Source organism: Schistocerca serialis, chromosome 11 (genome assembly GCF_023864345.2).
Source record: "Schistocerca serialis cubense isolate TAMUIC-IGC-003099 chromosome 11, iqSchSeri2.2, whole genome shotgun sequence".
Taxonomy (NCBI): domain Eukaryota; kingdom Metazoa; phylum Arthropoda; class Insecta; order Orthoptera; family Acrididae; genus Schistocerca; species Schistocerca serialis.
The window spans coordinates 169025037-169048467 of record NC_064648.1 but is presented as its reverse complement, the minus strand read 5'-3'; the positions used below and the strand labels follow the sequence as shown (position 1 = coordinate 169048467).

Genomic DNA, 23431 nt, shown 5'->3' with positions numbered 1-23431 from the left:
CTACTCCGAATTTTTCTTTTGTTTCCTTTACTGCTTGCTCAATATACAGATTGAACAACATCGGGGAGAGGCTACAACCCTGTCTTACTCCCTTCCCAACCACTGCTTCCCTTTCATGTCCCTCGACTCTTATAACTGCCATCTGGTTTCTGTACAAATTGTAAATAGCCTTTCGCCCCCTGTATTTTACCCCTGCCATGAAGCTGTAAGCTGTAAGCTTATGAAGCTGTAAGTACATCCTGTAAACATTTCATCGAAATTGGAGATGGTCGAGCGGGGACCCTTAGGCTACTTGATATGGAATGCCCCCCTAACTTTTTTACTGGTATATGCGTACATGCTACATTTCTTTGGACTGTAATGAAATATAAGTGGGAGTAGATGTTGTCATAGTATATTAACTGCATGTCTGTCTATACTGTTCTAAATAGCTCTCACGTGAAGAATGTGTAGTACTTGTTTTTGAACATACTTTGCTGGTATGGTCCTACCATGTCAAGGGTTTATCAACAATAACACCCAGGAATTAGTAATTCCCGGTCTGCTCCCGGTAGCTGAGTGGTCGGCGTGACGGACTGTCAATCCCGAGGGCCCGGGTTCGATTCCCGGCTGGGTCGGAGATTTTCTCCGCTCAGGGACGCGCGAGTCGCCGAAGTGGCATCAAATTGAAAGACTTGCACCTGGTCATGGTCTACCCGACGGGAGGCCCTCGTCACGTGACGTTATTACAGTTATTCCCTATTTCACTGAGATCTGAGTTACATAATTCTAGAAATACATTGTTAGTGTTTGTAGTTTTATTTGCTTGTAATTGTATCTAATCTAATATTATTTGCACTTACAAAGAAGTTGTTTAGCGATTACTGGAGCCTGGGATACCATCTGTCATCTCTGACCAATAATGTCATCACAGTGCCGGAAATCCCTGTTTCGAGCATATCTGACGTGGCAACCGAAACGTAGATCGTATTGCCTGCAAATACAAATGCTATGTGAACCAATATGCAGACTAAAGCCAATTAAATTAGTGGGACACCCATGGGAAAAGGTTTTGTGTGGGGACAGACTAAAAATTCAATAATAATAAAACACCATTCGAGACCCAACACAAGTAAAAAACGAAACAATCTAAACTGCCAGAAAAATAAAATCTAACAAAACTATACTAAACACACCATAAGATAATGGTATCCCAATCTCCAGTTCTGCTATGTAGCTCAATCCTAGGGTGAAAGTGCAGTTGCAGTGTCGGTGGCTTTTCTGTTGCATACTGCAGTCAGTAACAGTATGCATGGTGAATGATGAGTGATGAGCCGGATAGAACAAAGAAACCCACGAGAAAATAGTTTTGAATAATCTTTGTAATGGGATCAGTGTTTATTAATGATAGTCACATGTTTGATATAGTATTAAGAAACATTGATCCACATACCTTCTCCCATGATTTAAATAAAAAGTGATCCACCCACTCAGTGGTGTTCACAATATATCCATTGTGCTACCATGTAATTTCACACACTTTGGCACATCGTGATGACTGTAGCACACCAAATGACACAATAACATTCCTCACACACACATCGCCACCACATAATTAAACTGCTAGAACACACCAGCTTTTCATGCACAGTACCGTCTACAACATTATTTCACTTCCACTCTGAAACACACACAACGTGACTCGATAATGTCACACAAAACCTCGAATCACGTCACAAGTACGTCAACGGTCAGAGCAGACGGGTGGTGCCTCACAACCGGTACGCCCGCTGTTTTCACTGAAATATTTATAAACCTGCCTCGGATTCTCAGAGATGCTCGATTCCAGGTCTTCTGCTGGGTCACTTTTTCCTGCGACTGAAGTATCGTATGCAAACCCGCCCGAAGAGCCGTGCGTGTTAAAGTACCGCTTCCGTGATGGGGAGGTGTACTGGCCCAGATCGAATCTGCCTGTCGGATTAATGACGAGGAGCGGTGTGTCGGTTAGCCTGGGTCCTGGATACGGTTTTTAGCTGGTTCCCCACATCCCACTAGGCTACAACTGATGCTTCGGGTACCTGAAACTTTATTGGCTGTAAGTTACAGTGTTTGTATACGGAGTTACACTTATTTTATGCTTTACTTCTACACACTGCTATCTGTTTTCCACAAATGATATGTCAGCTGCTTTTCCCCTGATACTGTAAGTTTAGTTTGTGTATTTGTCTGTAGTGACACGCACAATCGGTGCCTTTGAAAGGTCCAGGAAAACAACACAGGCTCTTCTTCGCTCATCTAATGCCCCAATAACATAAGCTACAATGTTACCTGTGACTGTATTGGTAGCCTTACAGCTTCTAAAGCCCGTGCTGTGCCTCATTGATCACGTTACTCTTCTCTATAAAAAGCAATATTGTATTTTATTCTGTTCATCTTATATCATACATTTTGCAGATAAGCTGATCATATTATACACAAAGCGTGTCGGCTGTTCTCTTATGATGTACATAATTACTTACTTCTCTAATGTTATTTTTTGAAGCACAGTTTTCGGTTGAGCACAGTTACATTAAATTGTTTTTCTTATGATGTACCACAACTTAGTGTCTAAATTTCCTGGGAATTAAACATTCACACTGTTCAAATGATCATCCCATTATTCATAAATTCGTCCACTGAATAATAGCATTTTTCCACCAGAAGATTGTGTAGTTTCCTCTTCAGTGAACCTGTCTCCATGTCCATTACATGCCTACCCTCAAGTTTGTTATAGATTTTCGTTCTCTTGTACTGGTGTGTGTGTGTGTGTGTGTGTGTGTGTGTGTGTGTGTGTGTGTGTGTGTGTGTGTGTTTTTGGAGTTTCAGATGGTTTTTTTGTGTCCCGTGTTGTACGTATGTTTGAAATGATTTTCTGCAGTTGATGTAACTGATGGATGCAGGTGATTTGACAGGTCAAGGCATGGACAGGGATTCCACTGTTGCCACCTCCGAGCAAAAGTTGCAGTATGTGCACACATGCTATGCGCTTGAAGAAAGTGTGCATCCTAAAATTATTTCCTTCGCTCTCGTGTGTAGAGTTTGTGACGTAGCACGACAATCGGAGATGACAACTTTCAACAGATGGAATAGAAATTCACCAAATAATGTGCTACGATCACATTTAATTCTTACATTGGCAGTGACATTCACAGCAGATTGCTTTGAACACTACTGAATGCTCGTCGGTTGTCAGAAAATGCTTGACGTACATGCAGAGAATGAGCCTTAAGAGGACCCCAGCCTGCCTATCTAACCCGTGTTAATTTAGGCAAGTATTTGACCCATTTCCAAAAAAAACTGTTTGATGCAGGACCTTAATATTTTTACTGTATGTTACATGATGACAATAAAGTCAACTGTACTAAAATCTACTGTATCCTTTTTATAGTTGTTAAGAAATACTTTTTTAAATTTATTAACAAAAAATACTAAGTTTTTTCTGCAGAAAATATTTTTTTGTGAACTTCCAATAGGGTAATATTAATGATTGTAGTACCAGAGATGGCTTTTTATGTTATGCAGAGTCTCTGAAAATTTCATTCATTTATCTATGATACTTTCTGATATAATGGGGCATATGCACTGAAGATTTTAGTTTGCGGGAAATTGACTTGAAAGAAAAAACTTTTGAAATTTGTTACTTACAGTTAAACTGTCCTGCTGCACGTGATGGCCCTTCTTTGGCCTCTAGCAGGTTTTCCAGCTTCTTTTTCACCTTCCTGGATGTCTGTCTTGCTTTGTTGGCCGTATTAGGTGCAGACCTGTCTGCATCGGCTATCCTCATTTTATCGCAATGCTGCAGCCCAGTCGTCATAATTTCGCCAAGATTAATTCCCAGCTTTTTCAGTACCCAACACTTTCCAGTACCACCACAACTGAATGTAACAACAGCATCATGAACTCCTAGTTTCATTGTATGCATGCCTACAAAATACAGTTTTAGGGAGGCAGTTCCAAATTATGCTGTTGAAACTTTCATTTGGGTTCTGTCTGCCCATGCAGACATTTCCTTAGATGGTCACGGTGAGCCAAGTCTCTGAAAATAGGTTTAATTGCTGTAATAACAGCAGCAGGAAGAGAATGCTGGTGAGAATAAGATTCTCCAGTTGCTTCAGCCCTATTGTATTTCCACCACGAATTTTCTCCTGACGGACACAATCCATGACAGCTTATCAGCAGTAGAGGACTTATGGAAGAATATGGCCCAAACACCTCTCTTCATTCCCTCCAGATTTTCTTTATTTCTCCTAATTGCCTGCCCCTTGAACAAAAATAACCACGTGTTTGAAAGTGTGTTGTTTACAAACAGCAGAAACAAAAGAATACCGACTGTTGCGTTCCAAGGCACATAAACACATGTCGTAGGAAAATGCTCGAAAAAAATGTTTTTCAGCAAAATCCTTTTCACAGTACTTAAATAAAACCTTAATCTATTGAAATATGATGAAAACCGAAAATCGATTTTTTTCAACCTGAACCACAGTGTGGTCCCCTTAACTTGACCACCATTGTTCGCTGCTCCATCTACAGCTGGGAATTACTGTGTAAAAACAATGATCTGAAATACGAACAACACAGATGTATGTAATATTTTTATGTTCCTGAAAATTGGTCTACAAGATGTTTTTATAGAGGTATTACAACATATCTCTAATGATTCGTCTTTGAAGTAGCAGGATTCATGATGAGACATGAATCCCCCCCCCCAAAAAAAACCATATCTAACAATGGCTTCAGAAGTTGCTGTTGTACACCATTTCCTTACTGCAGATAGTATGCACATTGCAAAAAACAAGGCTGTCTAATTTAGTAGATAAATAATTTGTGTGTTTGCCAGCTTACATTTTTGTCAAAATTTAGTCCCAAGAATTTGATGGACTGAGCTGCTCCCACAACTTGATTTTTATGTAGGGTACTGATGTTACTGATCTGTGATTGTTTGGTTTTAAATTGTGTAGAGTGTCTTTGAGATGTTAAGTTTAAGATTGTCCTATTGAAGCTGTGCACTTAGATTGTTTAGTGTGTTTGACACTGTTCAGAATTTCTCTCCCATTTCCTTATTCAATAAGTAATGCGGTATTGTTGGCAAATGTGAGTGGTTGGACAAATAACTCATTTCTGTTAGAGGAACAAGATTGACTCTAAGATAGAGCCCTGAGGAACTCTTTGAAATCGTATTCCACTGATTTATAATTGAAGACTTGAAATAAAAAAAAGGCTCTTAGTGCCAAAATCATGAATTTGAGGAAAATGAGTTTTAAGTATGCTAGATAATTATTGGTCATAATTGTACTGCCCTGTTTTTAATGTATTTTATTTGAAAGTTAAGCATAATATGGATCTAGTTTCCAAAGCAAGTTACAGAGATTGTATTATAAAAGTATGGAAAAACATTCTGAAAGTAGAAATACGATGAAAAGCTCTTAAGTGCCACAGTTCAGTACTCAGCAAAAAGATTGTAAAAGTTCATTCTGATTTTATAAAACAGTGTATGGTCATTATTTGTCAGGTGCTGCATCGTTTCAGTCAAATATTTCTTTTCTTTGCAGATGTGGCTTGTACATCCAGGGCAGGTAGCTCCAGTTTTTCGACGTCTTGCGCTAGTTCAACTTTTCTCAAAATGACGATGTCTTCCCAAGCTTCTCCTGATCTTAACTGCATGTGCCTTATGTTTGTCTAATCACAGCCACTGTACTTTAAATATTTTTAGATTGCTGTGTTTGCATTACAATATGCTGCTTTCTAGGAATATAAGAAATCAGATTATTTTACTGACGATAAATGATATCGAGCTCTTTAAGTCTTCTGGAACAATACATTTGTTATCTCAAGAATTAACATTCTGTCCAGTTATTGTAAGTGTAAGTTAGTGTATAAAAATGGGACTTACCCCTGTGCTGTGTGAGCTTTTGCAGGAATACATTTATCACACGGACTTATGAATTCATTCCATCCCTCGATGTTTCAGTTTTTTCCTCATTGCTGCGACAGTTCTTTCTCCTTTATACATCTTTCCTGTCCACTCAAACTGTTACGAACATCCACTGCCTCTTTCATTTTATCTAGCACAGAGGAGTAAACGCATAGAGCATATAGCGTGTTGTATGCTAACAGCAGTGGCTGTTAACCCTATGCCATCTGTTGATTGCATTTGGTACTACTTTTTTAATGTGGCAGCGAGCCTTTTATATGTTATTGGGTTTGAAATGTCCCACTTCGCCCTAAACTTTAAAATCCCTTATTATGGCCCTTGGACTTCGTAATGATGTGGAACATATCAGATTAATAAAAGGTGTCTATACAAGATACATTACACAAAATATTACACGAATTTTTTTTTGGGAGTTGGGGAAATTACCCACTTTTTTTTCCCCCATCAGTCTACTGCGGCCCGCCACGAATTCCTTTACTGTGCTAACCTCTTCATCTCAGAGTAGCACTTGCAACCTACGTCCTCAATTATTTGCTTGACGTATTCCAATCTCTGTCTTCCTCTACAGTTTTTGCGGCCCACCACGAATTCCTTTACTGTGCTAACCTCTTCATCTCAGAGTAGCACTTGCAACCTACGTCCTCAATTATTTGCTTGACGTATTCCAATCTCTGTCTTCCTCTACAGTTTTTGCCCTCTACAGCTCCCTCTAGTACCATGGAAGTCATTCCTTCATGTCTTAGCAGATGTCCTACCATCCTGTCCCTTCTCCTTATTAGTGTTTTCCACATATTCCTTTCCTCTCCGATTCTGCGTAGAACCCCCTCATTCCTTACCTTATCAGTCCACCTAATTTTCAACATTCGTCTATAGCACCACATCTCAAATGCTTCGATTCTCTTCTGTTCCGGTTTTCCTACAGTCCATGTTTCGCTACCATACAATGCTGTACTCCAGACGTACATCCTCAGAAATTTCTTCCTCAAATTAAGGCGGTATTTGATATTAGTAGACTTCTCTTAGCCAGAAATTCCTTTTTTGCCATAGCGAGTCTGCTTTTGATGTCCTCCTTGCTCCGTCCATCATTGGTTATTTTACTGCCTAGGTAGCAGAATTCCTTAACTTCATTGACTTTGTGACCATCAATCCTGATGTTAAGTTTCTCGCTGTTCTCATTTCTACTACTTCTCATTACCTTCGTCTTTCTCCGATTTACTCTCAAACCATACTGTGTACTCATTACACTGTTCATTCCGTTCAGCAGATCTTCTTCACTTTCACTCAGGATAGCAATGTCATCAGCGAATCGTATCATTGATATCCTTTCACCTTGTATTTTAATTCCACTCCTGAACCTTTCTTTTATTTCCGTCATTGCTTTCTCGATGTACAGATTGAAGAGTAGGAGCGAAAGGCTACAGCCATGTCTTACACCCTTCTTAATACGAGCACTTCGTTCTTGATCGTCCACTCTTATTATTCCCTCTTGGTTGTTGTACATATTGTATATGACCTGTCTCTCCCTATAGCTTACCCCTACTTTTTTCAGAATCTCGAACAGCTTGCACCATTTTATATTGTCGAACGCTTTTTCCAAGTCGACAAATCCTATGAAAGTGTCTTGATGTTTCTTTAGCCTTGCTTCCATTATTAGCCGTAACGTCAGAATTGCCTCTCTCGTCCCTTTACTTTTCCTAAAGCCAAACTGATCGTCACCTAGCGCATTCTCAATTTTCTTTTCCATTCTTCTATATATTATTCTTGTAAGCAGCTTCGATGCATGAGCTGTTAAACTGATTGTGTGGATGATGCTTTTCCGAAAGTCAGATGGTATGTCGCCAGACTCTTATATTCTACACACTAACGTGAATAGTCGTTTTGTTGCCACTTCCCCCAATGATTTTAGAAATTCTGATGGAATGTTAGCTATCCCTTCTGCCTTATTTGACTGTAACTCCTCCAAAGCTCTTTTAAATTCCGATTCTAATACTGGATCACCTATCTCTTCTAAATCCTCCTGTTTCTTCTTCTATCACATCAGACAAATCTTCACCCTCATAGAGGCTTTCAATGTATTCTTTCTGCTCTCTCCTCTGCATTTAACAGTGGAATTCCAGTTGCACTCTTAATGTTACCACCGTTGCTTTTAATGTCACCAAAGGTTGTTTTGACTTTCCTGTATGCCGAGTCTGTCCGTCAGGCTATCATACATTTTTCGATGTCTTCACATTTTTCCTGCAGCCATTTCGTCTTAGCTTCCCTGCACTTCCTATTTATTTCATTCCTCAGCGACTTATATTTCTGTATTCCTGATTTTCCCGGAACATGTTTGTACTTCCTCCTTTCATCAATCAACTGAAGTATTTCTTCGCTTACCCATGGTTTCATTGTAGTTATCTTCTTTGTATATATGTTTTTCCTTCCAGCTTCTGTGATGGCCCTTTTTAGAGATGTCCATTCCTCTTCAACTGTACTGCCTACTGCGCTATTCCTTATTGCTGTATCTTTAGTGTTAGAGAACTTCAAACGTATCTCATCATTCCTTAGTACTTCCGTATCCCACTTCTTTGCGTATTGATTCTTCCTGACTAATGTCTTGAACTTCATCCTACTCTTTATCATTACTGTATTGTGATCTGAGTGTGTCTGCTCCTGGGTACGCCTTACAATCCAGTATCTGATTTCGGAATCTCTGTCTGACCATGATGTAATCTAATTGAAATCTTCCCCTATCTCCCGGCCTTTTCCAAGTATGCCTCCTCCTCTTATGATTCTTGAACAGGGTATTCGCTATTACTAGCTGAAACTTGTTACAGAACTCAATTAGTCTTTCTCCTCTTTCATTCCTCGTCCCAAGCCCATATTCTCCTGTAACCTTTCCTTCTACTCCTTCCCCTACAACTGCATTCCAGTCGCCCATGACTATTAGATTTTCGTCCCCCTTTACATACTGCATTACCCTTTCAATATCCTCATACACTTTCTCTATCTGTTCATCTTCAGCTTGCGACGTCGGCATGTATACCTGAACTATCGTTGTCGGTGTTGGTCTGCTGTCGATTCTGATTAGAACAACCCGGTCACTGAACTGTTCACAGTAACACACCCTCTGCCCTACCTCCCTGTTCATAACGAATCCTACACCTGTTATACCATTTTCTGCTGCTGTTGATATTACCCGATACTCATCTGACCAGAAATCCTTGTCTTCCTTCCACTTCACTTCACTGACCCCTACTATATCTAGATTGAGCCTTTGCATTTCCCTTTTCAGATTTTCTAGTTTCCCTACCACGTTCAAGCTTCTGACGTTCCACGCTCCGACTCGTAGAACGATATCCTTTGGTTGGTTATTCAACCTTTTTCTCATGGTAACCTCCCCCTTGGCAGTCCCCTCCCAGAGATCCGAATGGGGGACTATTCCGGAATGTTTTGCCAATGGAGAGATCATGACGACACTTGAAACTTCCTGGCAGATTAAAACTGTGTGCCCGATCGAGACTCGAACTAGGGGCCTTTGCCTTTCGCGGGCAAGTGCTCTACCATCTGAGCTACCTAAGCACGACTCACGCCCGGTACTCACAGCTTTACTTCTGCCAGTACCTCCTCTCCTTTCTTTTAGGAGTGCTAGTTCTGCAGGTTCGCAGGAGAGCTTCTGTAAAGTTTGGAATGTAGGAGACGAGGTACTGGCAGAAGTGAAGCTGTGAGTACCGGGCGTGAGTCGTGCTTTGGTAGCTCAGTTGGTAGAGCACTTGCCCGCGAAAGGCAAAGGTCCCGAGTTCGAGTCTCGGTCGGGCACACAGTTTTAATCTACCAGGAAGTTTCATATCAGTGCACACTCCGCTGCAGAGTGAAAATCTCATTCTAGAAACATCCCCCAGGCTGTGGCTAAGCCATGTCTCCACAATATCCTTTCTTTCAGGAGTGCTAGTTGTGCAGGTTCGCAGGAGAGCTTCTGTAAAGTTTGGAATGTAGGAGACGAGGTACTGGCAGAAGTAAAGCTGTGAGTTCCGGGCGTGAGTCATGCTTCGGTAGCTCAGATGGTAGAGCACTTGCCTGCGAAAGGCAAAGGTCCCGAGTTCGATTACAGGCCACATGTCCTGTGGATACGTGTTTTTTATGCAGTGGTTTCCATTGCCTTCTGCATCCTCATGTCGTTGGTCATTGCTGATTCTTCCGCCTTTAGGGGCAATTTCCCACCCCTAGGACAAGAGAGTGCTCTGAACCTCTATCCGCTCCTACGCCCTCTTTGACAAGGCCGTTGGCAGAATGAGGCTGACTTCTTATGCCGGAAGTCTTCGGCCGCCAATGCTGATTATTTATCAAAATTTAGGCAGTGGCGGGGATCGAACCCGGGACCGAAGACGTTTTGATTATGAATCAAAGACGCTACCCCTAGACCACCTGTACATCCCACTTACTATATCCAAAAATTCATCTAATGAGTAGAAGGAGTTGCCATTAAGAAATTCTTTTAAATGCTATATGGCTATTTGTCAGACTTTTGATGCTATTAGGTAAGTGACCAAAGACTTTTGTGGCAGCATAATTTACCCCCTTCTGAGCCAAAGTTAGATTTAACCTTGAGTAGTGAAGATGATCCTATCTGCTAGTGTTTTAGCCATATACACTGCTATTACTTTTGAATTCGTTCGGATTGTTAATAACAAATTTCATAAGTGAATATATATATTGTGAGGCTACAGTGAATATCCCTAGCCCTTTAAATAAGTGTCTGCAAGATGATCTTGGATGAGCTCCAGCAATTATTCTGATTACGCGGTTTTGTGCAGTGAACACTATTTTAGTCAATGATCGGTTACCCCAGAATATGACGCCATACGAAAGCAGAGAATGAAAATAGGCGTGGTAAGCTAATTTACTCAGATGTATATCGCCAAAATTTGCAGTGACCCTAATAGCATAAGTAGCTGAACTCAAACGTTTCAGCAGATCCTCAGTGTGTTTTTTCCAGTTTAACCCCCCATCAATTAGATGTTATGATTGATTGCCTTTTGCTCCCTGTTTTTCAAATAAGTCCTGAGCCGTTGCTCAGCGCTTTAACTTATGCCGTGCCTGTCTATTTTAAGCAGCATCGTGGAGTAATTCGCTGAATTGAATGTTTTTGTAAGATTGCAAAAGATACCGGCCAGTCACCTGTTTTTGTCCAGTGATGAGGTGATTTTTTTCCAATGAATCTATTAAATGCCTTCAAGGTACTTTTCTCTTCTTGGAATACAAAATAGCTGTTAAGAATAAGGTCATGTTTTGAGGTACAATGCAATGGATAAGGCTGGGATGACAAGAGATAAGATGGTAATTTTCCATGTCCTCTTTTAATACTTTTTTGTGTAGTGGTTTTACCTCTGCATATCAGTACTTACGTACATCAAAGAGTTTGGCTTGTTCAGATGATTGATTATTAAATATAGAGAGTGTGCTGACTTATCATACACAGTTTTAGTTACCTGGATATTTGATTCCTTTTTTCAGCGTTTTTGTTTTTTCACAATGTCTTCAGTTGAAACTACTAAATGTCACAAGGGGGCCACTATTCTGGTCTAGGCCAAAGAAATTCTTACTGTAATCACGTCTATTAGATTTTGCTGGGTTTATAATAAATTTATTGAAGATTGAGATATTGAAACAGGGTTAACAATAGTGTAGTTGTTTCATTTATTTTTTATGCCACAGATTTATTTTTATGCCCTAAAATCAACTTAGTTGACATTCTTTTGGCAGCTGGTAGTTTTAACAACACTTTTTAATTTAACTTTGGAATGTTTCATATGGTTAATTGTCATGGTTTTTGTGTTTCAGCTCTTTATGTAGCTCTTGTTTGCTTGAACTAGATATTCTTAACCCTGGAGTAATTCTGAGTAGTTTACTTTGACTTTTCTTTGCCAGGTACTATGTGGTTGTAATTCATTGAGTAACTGTAGAAAACTTTTTAGAAATTTATCAAAGTTATTGGTGCTTGAAAACACTATTATCTGTGGGCCATTTTAGCTGCATCTATTTTATTACTGTACTATTTTCAGAGTAAGTAAACTACTACAAGAAATTCAAATAGTTCGGAATGAGAAACAGGTGTGCCTATGAATATGTGTTTGGTCTGTATTAGGTCATACATGCTGCACATGAAAAGCCGCTAACATATTGAATTATTCTTTAAACTTGGGAAGATTTCTCTATCTGCGTCCAGTCTCGAAAAAATGGATTGTATATAACATACTGTTTCAGTTGCACAACAATGAAATACTCATAACACCCCCTGTATCTCATGAATGGTTTGAGATATTGAAAGGAAATTTTGATAAATTATAGCATGATAAGAGAGAGTATTTTGTCATATGGTTAATTTGCGAAACGTGTTTACCTACCACAGTGTTGAAGTGTTTACAGACTTTTTCAGTGAAACAATGATTTTTATGGGCCATTGGTAGGAAGTGAAACAACAGTTGTAGTGGGTTTCGTAACAACATAGGTGAAAGAATTATTAGTTTAATTTTATAACGAGAATGAGCTTTTCATAAATTGATCAGCCTTGTGCCAGCTGCAGATTTATTATTAAATTGTTTCAGGATTCTGTCACAATTACAACTGCACTGAAATGTTAGGGAGATGAATATCTGTAAACCCTAAAATAAGCAAATCAAACATGACATGAAGGGAAGATAGGTATTAATGAAATTTTTTTTTAGGGGGTTAGCGAAACGTACAACCATCAGCAAATTAATAAGATATAAGAACTCTAGCCAAGAAAGTTGAAAAAACACCACCATTATTTATGGCGTAAATGAGTTAAAATAACCTTTATGCCTCAAAACAACTACCTGATACCATAATGAGATACGAGAAATCAAAATAATCAAAAATATGTCTTATTGATGATGACTTGAATTAAACTACATAGCCTAATCCCAAAGAAAGCAGGTGTTGACAGATGTGAAAACTACCGAACTATCAGTTTAATAAGTCACAGCTGCAAAATACTAACGCGAATTCTTTACAGACGAATGGAAAAACTGGTAGAAGCCGACCTCGGGGAAGATCAGTTTGGATTCTGTAGAAATGTTGGAACACGTGAGGCAATACTGACCTTACGACTTATCTTAGGAGAAAGATTAAGGAAAGGCAAACCTACATTTCTAGCATTTGTAGACTTAGAGAAAGCTTTTGACAATGTTGACTGGAATACTCTCTTCCAAATTCTGAAGGTGGCAGGGGTAAAATACAGGGAGCAAAAGGCTATTTACAATTTGTACAGAAACCAGACGGCAGTTATATGAGTCGAGGGACATGAAAGGGAAGCAGTGGTTGGGAAGGGAGTGAGACAGGGTTGTAGCCTCTCCCCAATGTTATTCAATCTGTATATTGAGCAAGCAGTAAAGGAAACGAAAGAAAAATTTGGAGTAGGTATTAAAATCCATGGAGAGGAAATAAAAACTTTGAGGTTCGCCGATGACATTGTAATTCTGTCAGAGACAGCAAAGGACTTGGAAGAGCAGTTGAACATAAACAAAAGCAAATAGAGGATAACGGAATGTAGTCGAATTAAGTCGGGTGATGCTGAGGGAATTAGATTAGGAAATGAGACACTTAAAGTAATAAAGAAGTTTTGCTATTTGGGGAGCAAAATAACTGATGATGGTCGAAGTAGAGAGGATATAAAATGTAGACTGGCAATGGGAAGGAAAGCGTTTCTGAAGAAGAGAAATTTGTTAACATTGAGTGTAGATTTAAGTGTCAGGAAGTCGTTTCTGGAAGTATTTGGAGTGTAGCAATGTATGGACGTGAAACGTGGACGATAAATAGTTTAGACAAGAAGAGAATAGAAGCTTTCGAAATGTGGTGCTACACAAGAATGTTGAAGATTAGATGGGTAGATCACATAACTAATGAGGAGGTATTGAATAGGATTGGGGAGAAGAGGAGTTTGTGGCACAACTTGACTAGAAGAAGGGATCGGTTGGTAGGACATGTTCTGAGGCATCAAGGGATCACCAATTTAGTATTGGAGGGCAGCGTGGAGGGTAAAAATCGTAGAGGCAGACCAAGAGATGAATACACTAAGCAGATTCAGAAGGATGTAGGTTGCAGTAGGTACTGGGAGATGAAAAAGCTTGCACAGGATAGAGTAGCATGGAGAGCTGCATCAAACCAGTCTCAGGACTGAAGACCACAACAACAACAACAACAACAACAACAACATCAACCACCCAATACAACTACTGCCTGATACCAGAACAGATCGTATATGTATTCTTGCCAGTATACACCTGTTCATTGCATTTTTCTATTACAGTTCAGTGCACTTAAACAACCGTACACATTTGTAAGACTCAAAATGCTGTGTGGGCAACACAACAGCTAATGGTATTGTATAAGTCTGCAGCTGCTGTGAAACATTTTGTCGAGATTTAGAGCATTAAATCTGTTCTTGGAGCATGTACTTACAGCCCACTCATAAACGTAGGTACACAATTGATTCACACACTGCATTCGTTCTGACAACCTACAGAATTGCACTTTTTCCACATCATTGTAATTTCATTCCCCTAATGTGGCTAGCAGGTAGGAGCCTCAGATTTTCCCTTTTACAGTAGTGCAATCCGCAAGATGCGTTACAGGTGTCTGAGGAGTCCTGTTACTGAGCATCGAGCCCCGTCTCGTTCATCACGTCAAAATATTACACAGTGGGTCGTCTGAATAAACGTGAGAGTATTATCCAGAAGAGATTCTCAGGGCAAAAGAACATTCTCAGAGTAAGTTTTTAATTTCGTACGAATAAAAAGTTCAGAGCATATTTTCTGACTAGGGAGTGCTTCTTCGTTACCTCCCCACCTTTTGAATCAGTTCTCAGCGAGGTGATTAAAGTCTGACCTCTTTGGTTCTCATGTTGTTTGCATTTGTATGCCTTAAGTTTGTTGTGATTGTTTGTGAAGTGAAAGTGTGTGTTGTGTTCACAAGTTGGAGGACTCGGAATTGCACTGGTTAGCATAATAAAAGATTATCCAGTTATTGTCCCCAAATCTCAAATGCCTATTGCTAGGGAAAAGGAAAATCTGATAGCTTTACACAAATTCATTTATGACACGTGTCAAGTTTTGGAAAAGACATTACAGATAGTCACATATTTTTTTTAAAAAAAGTGCACAGTATGAAGCATGATTTAAGTGTAAAATGGATTCAAAGACGACAAGGAATGTGAAATAATATTAAAAAAGTGGGAGGACTTTTTTGATGGGATGACTGCAACCCTATGATACACCGTTAGCATTCCTGATAAGTTCTTCCTCCCCACCCCTCATTTATTATTATGTGCTTAACACATTTTTATTATAAATTAGGAAACTATTTGTTTTTATTCTGCATAAATGAAATGACATTTGGGAAAAGTTGACGATCTGTGATGAGGGTTAAGAATCTGCATCACACCTAATCTTCGAATGCATGGCATTGGAGAGTAAAAGATACAGAATCTTTGAGACAACTAGACCTGAAGAAATTGTGTCTAACAAAAAACTGTTAAAGGGGCTCCTTGCACTATTTGAGGGCATTGGTTGGCTTTACTGGATATACAGGGAGTTTCAGTGTGGGCAGCGGCAGGTTAGACCTAAGCTGTTTTAGCTTCCCTGTCAGAATCAAATCACAAGTTGACTATATTTTCAGTAAACCTAGTGCATTGGAGCATGCATGAAATTGGTCAGACCCCTTCCATGTTCTGCATAATCCTGCTTGCTACATGTACTCATTTAAAAAAAAGTTGTGACACACACTACTACTGTTTACCTTTTTTGTTTGTTTCAGGGGCTTTTGCAGTAGGGGCGTCAGCATCGAAAAGTGTGCCGTACCCTGATGGTAATTTCAAAGTTGTGGTATCCCACAATTCTGATACTATTTTCTTTGATCCACACTCATTTTTACAAGTGTCACCAATTGTAGTTGAAGATCTGTCAGATGTAGTAGGCTCTGAGGTGACAGCCATTGCTTTTTCTCCTCTTTTGGCTACAAAATGATGGTTATTAACTACAGAGACTGAGAAACCCAAAAAATTGTCATATGTGGAACTACAGAGACTGGTTTTCTCTACCCGCTCGATGTTTTAAATCGAAAACAATGAAAATTCATGTGAGTGGAAGAAAAAGAGAGATAGTGGTTTTCATTTCCTTATGTAACAAAGAACAATTTTATTTTCTTCACATCTGATATTTTGTTATGTAGTATTTGTAAAATTAAAAATTAATTTTTAAGTTAAATGTTTGTTGTACATCGTCATAAATCCGTATCCTCGTACAGAAATGATTTGAGTTCAAATTTCTTTTCACTGACGCCATAAGAATAACATGTTCCATACTGAAATGTTAAAAGTTAAATGATTTGTGCTTTTATTTACTGTGATTTCTGACAATTACATTCACCACACCTTTGAAACAATTTGTGGTAAAGTAGAACAAAAAGAGTAATATGTTCCAGTGTGAAATATTAAAGGCTAAACAGTTTGTACAATTATTTACTGTAGTATTTGGTAAATACCTTCACCATACCCTTGACACCTTTTTTGGCAAAGTAGAACTGTAAGAATAACATGTACCTGTTGGAGATGTTACAGCTTAAACAATTTTTGGTGAAAGTAAAATTAGTGAGAGAGGAGGAAGAAAACACTAAATTGCATATTCTTATGTGAGAGCGGAACACTATTTTTTTATTTCCATGAAAATGGTATTTTGTTGTATTTGAAGAAGTAAAAATTATTTTATTTACAAAAAACACGTGGATTATTTTTATTTGTACAATGTTTGGAACAAACTCCCGCACGCTACAGTTGACATATTACACTAACAATTTCCAGTTTTCTGTTTGTATTGTGTACATGTATGATTGCTGTTTTCTCTTCTCCTTGTAATGGATGATTGTTATCTTCACTAAGTGCCTCAGAGTTATCATCCCCAGTTTGTTTTGCTACAGTGTGCAAAACAAAATAGGCTATGATCACTGGAGATTTTTGTTTGGGCAACACTTATTTTGTTTTGCAGACCTGGGAATGCCTTTTCAGCTGTCCAAAGCACCATTCGATTATCACCCTTCTTGTAGAGTGAAGTCTGTTGTACGCCCTCTCATCAGATGTTTCAGGATTTTGGAATGGTGTCATAAACCACAGTGCCACACCATATCCTTTGGTCCCCAAAAGTAAACCACTGCACATTTTCTCATCAGGAATACATCTGATGTTCTCATTGTCCTAGCATCATGTACTGTGTCAGGCCATGAAGCAGCAACACAGGTGAACATTTCACTATAACCACGCGTCACCTGCACATTTACGGAAGGAAAACCTTTTCAATTAAGGTGACATTGTATGTCCTATGCTGCCAGTGTTAATTTATCGAATTTTGTGACCCATTATCTTGAAAACTTTTTAAGACACCAACTTACAATTTTCCATAACTATTGAATGCACCTTTCTAGATACACTGAACTAGAATTATTACTAAAATTGTCTCACCATCTGTGACATGGTCGCGTATACAAACAGTGATCCAATACTGTCAAATGTTTTTTTATTCCAGTCTTTGATCACAATATAAATTCTTTAGACGATGACCAATTTCAGCCCGTAACGACCATCCTCAGATCTTTTTTACGCCATGTCCTAAAGTGATAAGGCCATAATGGAATCGTCAAAACATATAAATAGACCTAAAATAAAGTGTAGAATAGGCCGCATTGTCCACAGTCATTGTTGCAACTGCAATAGTGAGTTGCAATAATGACTGTGGACAATGCGGCCTATTCTACACCTTATTTTAGATCTATATGACGATTCTATGCCGATTATATTTATGTGTTTTGACGATTCCATTATGGCCTTATCACTTTAGGACATGGCGTAAAAAAGATCTGAGGATGGTCGTTACGGACTGAAATTGGTCATCATCGTCTAAAGAATTCATATTGTGAACAAAGACTGGAATAAAAAACATTTTACTGAAATTGTATTGTGGGGTATGTTATCTTTTTTTCAAACACTGAATTTTTGACAGAATTTTGTAAATAAATGAACATGAAAACAAAACAACTCAGTATATTTCAATGATTGTAGTTCCATATGTGTTGAATCTCGCACTTGGCATGCTGTGAAAATTTCGTGTCCCTACTATCAGTACCTTTTTAGAAAATAGGTCATATATTGCAAAAAATGTATTTCAGAGATATTGAGGTTTAAAACTCTCTTGTTACAAGTTCTTACACAGACATACATTTCTGCGTCTTTTATGCACTAGAATTGCCCTGGCCCATGGTCTGTGTCTTCTTCAGTGTCACAACAGCCCAATGCTTGCCGCCTCCTTTTCTTTCTTGCTTTTTTTGTCATTTGCTGAACAGCTAACTCTGCTTCGCGTACACGAAGCTCATCCAGTTCTCGCAGTCCTTTAGCTGTGTTCTGTCCAAATCTTACCCCTAACTTCTCCAGAGCCTTAAGTCTTTCATAGTTCCCACCGCTAAAAGTTATTACAGCATCAGGCACTGCTAACTTTAGAGTCATAAGGCCAACACATACATTTTTAGACACACGGCACCACACAACGTTATTGAACGACTCATTCACATTCTGGCTCTTCCCATGTAAACACTTCCTTAGTAGTTCAGGATTTGCCAAATCTCTGTAAATAGATTTGATTGCCTCCATTACTGCCAAAGGAAGAGAATGTTTGTGTGTAACTTCATGCAGGGTGCCAGAAAATTCAGCTACCCTGTATTTACACCAAGTGTTTGGTGGTGGTGGACACAAAGCACGACATGGCTTTTCATCGGTTATATTCGATGAAGGAAAGTGCTCCACACAGCTCTTTTCATCTTCTCTAAATTGTCACAGTTATCTCTAATGGCCTTCCCATAATATTCCTGTAATTCGTCAATTACTTTGTCCGTTAGTCTTCCAGCACATTTTATTACCTTGCCATCAGACAGTTTTGTGTTACCCAGCTTGGTTTCTAGCTTACACAGACATGCTCCCATCCTTTCTTGCACACTCAAGTTTTTGTATATGAACATCATTTCTCTGAAATTGGATCTTCAACAGGGTTTTTTCTGTTACTTTTGCTGAAGAACATATGAAAATGTTAGCTATACAGTTGTCCAGTGTGTTCCTAAGTCTTCTACACCAGTCTGAAAGCTTGAGTCTACTAAGTAGCACAAAAAGTTTTCATTTTATATTTGTTGGAAAGGCACACCTTTTTTTCGTGACTTTCAGGTAGAAAGTGATTTGTGAATCGAATAATGATTTCTCTGTCAAATCTGTATAAACTACAATTTTTTCTTCTGTGTTCCTTTGTGCTGCATATATCTTTTTGCCTTTTGAGCACCATAAAGTTTGCCTTTTGAGCACCATAAAGTTTGCCTTTTTCACTAAAAACACTTGGTAACACTTGAACAAAACATAACTTACTCAGCTCGAAGTATGCTATGCGACTCACATCAGAAAAATGGAGAATGTTCTCCACTTGTGAGAAACTTTTCTAGTTTTATTCGTTCGAAATCGGAGAATGATCTCGATGTTGAGCAACTTCCCCCCGCCCTTTTACTCGAGCTGAGAACATTCTCGGGTGGAGTATATTTGAAGACTCACTTTATTTGTGCAAACCTAAGAATATTCTCTGAAATTCAGAGTATAAAGTATATTCTCTATTTTATTCGTGTGACCCGATGTATTTCAAGTAGCGGTTTCATAGAAGGGTTGACAGAAAGGAACATAAATTCTTTTCGTCAGAAAGGGTTGTGCAGATCCAGTGATACCAGTACAGATTACTGAAGACTTTTTGTATCATTTCAACTGTTGGCATTGCATGTTTTGGCCCAGAGATTCAAGCACAGAACAGTTGATGAATGCATTGGAACTTTATTGTGAATTATCGAGTCGGATGACCCTTTTTTGACTTGAGCTGGCTGTGGATTTAAATATGGTCACCTAGAATGTATTTAATGCTGTAGAACCTCTGCAAGTGTTTCATAACATACTTGTGGAAAATGCTACGTTTATAAATGGCTTGGTGATATTTTACATCCTATAGGGGAAAGGCCTCAGATACGACCGACCGATTCAGCTTGTATTTGGCAGGTCACTTGTGCACAACCTAAAATAGAAGACTCAAAGATATTTTGGCTCAACAGCTCCATTTTTTATTAAACTGTACTCGGAGTTTGTGATGTGTGATCGACTCGGGACTGACAGGATAAGTAGATAACAGAAAAGGGAGCATTTTTCATCATCATATACACTGACAGAAAAAGCATCGCACCACCAAAAAGGTAGAGTAATGAAATTTCAGGAATATATTTGTTTAGGTAACATATGTAAGTGATCAACATTGCAAGACCACAAGTTAATGTAAGCACAATATAAACCACTGTAAATGTGAATTGCTGGTACATTAATAACAGGTTTAACCGCCAAAATTTTGAATGTGAGAATGCAAACGTGCATGCGTCATGTTGTTCAGGTGCCGGATGTCAATTTGTAAGCTGGAGTTCCACGCCTGTTGCACTCGATCGGTCGATGTAGGGACGGTTTGTGCCAGTTGTCAACCACTGGAGTCATCGTCTGATGACGTCCCATATTTGTTCAATTGGAGACGGATCTGGGGTCGAGCAGGCCGAGGCGACATGCTGACACACTGCAGACCGTGTTGGTGTCGCACATAGCGGTATGTTGGTGATATCGTGTCGGACAACAGCCCCCGGAATGCTGTTCGTGAATGTCTACATGCATGTCTATACTGTGCAAGCCACTGTGAGGGTATGTCCCATTGTACCGGTTATTTGGATTTCTCCCTGCTCCATTCATGTATGGAGTGCGAGAAGAATGACTAATCCTCACGATCCCTGTGTTGTGCGATACATAGAGGTTTGTAGTATATTCCTAGAGTAATAAACTACTGGCCATTAAAATTGCTACAGCATGAAGAAATGCAGATGATAAACGGGTATTCATTGGACAAATATATTATACTAGACCTGACATGTGATTACATTTTCACGCAATTTGGGTGCATAGATCCTGAGAAATCAGTACCCAGAACAACCACCTCTGGGTATTAAGTCAAACAGAGCTCGGATGGCGTGTACAGGTACAGCTGCCCGTGCAGCTTCGACACGATACCACAGTTCATCGAGAGTAGTGACTGGCGTTTTGTGACGAGCCAGTTGCTCGGCCACCATTGACCAGACGTTTTCAGTTGGTGAGAGATCTGGAGAATGTGCTGGCCAGGGCAGCAGTTGAACATTTCCTGTATCCAGAGAGGCCCGTACAGGACCTGCAACATGCGGTCGTGCATTATCCTGCTGAAATGTAGGGTTTTGCAGGGATCGAATGAAGGGTAAAGTTACGGGTCGCAACACATCTGAAATGTAACGTCCGCTGTTCAAAGTGCTGTCAATGCGAACAAGAGGTCACCGAGACGTGTAACCAATGGCACCCATACCATCACGCCGGGTGATACGCCAGTATGGCGATAAACGAATACATGCTTCCAATGTGCGTTCACCGCGATGTCGCCAAACACGGATGCGACCATCGTGATGCTGTAAACAGAACCTGGATTCATCCGAGAAAATGACGTTTTGCCATTCGTGCACCCAGGTTCGTCGTCGAGTATACCATCGCAGGCGCTCCTGTCTGTGATGCAGCGTCAAGGGTCTCTGAGCAGATAGTCCATGCTGCTGCAAACGTCATCGAACTATTCGTGCAGATGGTTGTTGTCTTGCAAACGTCCCCATCTGTTGACTCGGGGATTGAGACGTGGCTGCACGATCTGTTACAGCCGTGCGGATAAAATGCCTGTCATCTCGACTACTAGTGATACGAGGCCATTGGGATCTAGCACGACGTTCCGTATTACCCTCCTGAACCCACCGATTCCATATTCTGCTGACAGTCATCGGATCTCGACCGATGTGAGCAGCAATGTCGCGATACGATAAACCGCAATCGCGATAGGCTACAATCCGACCTTTATCAGAGTTGGAAACATGATGGTACACATTTCTCCTCCTTACACTTGGCATCACAACAACGTTTCACCAGGCCACGCCGGTCAATTGCTGTTTGTGTACGAGAAATGGGTTGGAAACTTTGCTCGTGTCAGCACGTTCTAGGTGTTGCAACCGGCGCCAACGTTGTTTGAATGCTCTGAAAAGGTAATCATTGGCATATCACAGCATCTTCTTCCTGTCAGTTAAATTTCATGTCTGTAGTACATCATCTTTGTGGTGTAGCAACTTTAGTGGCCAGTAGTGTATTTCAAGCCGTTTCTTGAAACTTGGTTAACAGGCTCTCTCGGGATTGTGTGTCTATCTTCAGGGATCTTCCAGTTAAGTTCCCTCAATATCTCTGTGACACTTTCCCACGGATGAAACAAATCAGTGACTATTCGTGCTGCCCTTCTCTGTATACGTTCAATATCCCCCGTTAGTCCTATCTGGTATGGTTCCCACTCATTTCAGCAACATTCTAGAACCACTTGCACAAGTGATTTGTAAGCAGTCTCCTGCGAAAACTGATTGCACTTCCACAATATTCTACCAGTAAACCAGAGGCTACCACCTGCTTTTCTCACGACTGAACCTATGTGATCTTTCAATTTCATATCCCTACAAAGTGTTTCACACAGGTATTTGTATGGGCTGGCAGATTCAAACAGTGACTCGTCGATATTATAGCCGTAGGATACTACTTTTTTCGTTTTGTGAAGTGCAAAATTTTACGTTTCTGTACATTTAGAGCAAGATGCCAATCTCTGCACCACGTTGAAATCTTATCAAGATCTGACTGAATGTTTATGCAGCTTCTCACAGATAGTACTCCATTATAGATAACTGCATCCTCTGCAAAAAGCGTGATTATACTGTTAACATAGTCTGCAGTGTCATTAACACATAACACGAACAGCAAGTGTCCCAACACACTACCCTGGGGCGCACCTGAAGTTACTTCATCCGACACTTACACTCCATCGGAGATGATACGCTGCATCCTCCCTACCAAAAAGTCCTCAATCCAGCCACAAATTTCACACGGTATGCCATATGTTCGTAATTTTTGACAATAAGTATTGGTGTGGTACCGTGTCAAATGCTTTCCAGAAGTCAAGAAATACTGCATCAATGTCGTTGCCGTGAGCCAAAGATTTCAGTGTCACGTGAGAAAAGTGCAAGTTGGGATTCACACGATCAGTGTTTTCGAAATCCGTGCTGGTTGCCATTGAGATACCTCATTATGTTTGAACTCAGAAAATGTTCTAAGATTCTACAAAAAATCGATGTCAAGGATATTGGACAATAGTTTTGTGGATCACTTCTACCACCCTTCTTGTAGACGGGTGCGACCCTCTTTTGTTTGAGGGATCTACGCTAGATTATATTTAGAAGGGGGGCTAACTGGTCTGCAAATTCAGTATAGAGTCTGACGGGGATTTCATTTGT

At 39.8% G+C, this 23431-nt stretch overlaps 1 protein-coding gene across 14 annotated transcripts in view; it reads left to right on the top strand.

Annotated features, from left to right (window-relative positions):
* Nucleotides 1–23431, top strand: part of LOC126427252 (GDNF-inducible zinc finger protein 1-like) — a 122434-nt gene that overhangs the window by 9039 nt on the left and 89964 nt on the right. For 6 of the 14 annotated variants that reach the window (XM_050089507.1, XM_050089505.1, XM_050089511.1 and 3 more), the window contains exon 2: nt 15764–15814. The exons of 1 other annotated variant lie outside the window; for it this stretch is intronic. In XM_050089507.1, the coding sequence (XP_049945464.1) occupies nt 15812–15814 (3 nt within the window). In that variant the 5' untranslated portion in view covers nt 15764–15811. Of the gene's footprint in view, nt 1–1828; nt 2075–5567; nt 5592–15763; nt 16085–23431 lie in introns of all 14 variants that reach the window. 7 more of the 14 variants (XM_050089503.1, XM_050089501.1, XM_050089498.1 and 4 more) reach the window with 3 other exon arrangements.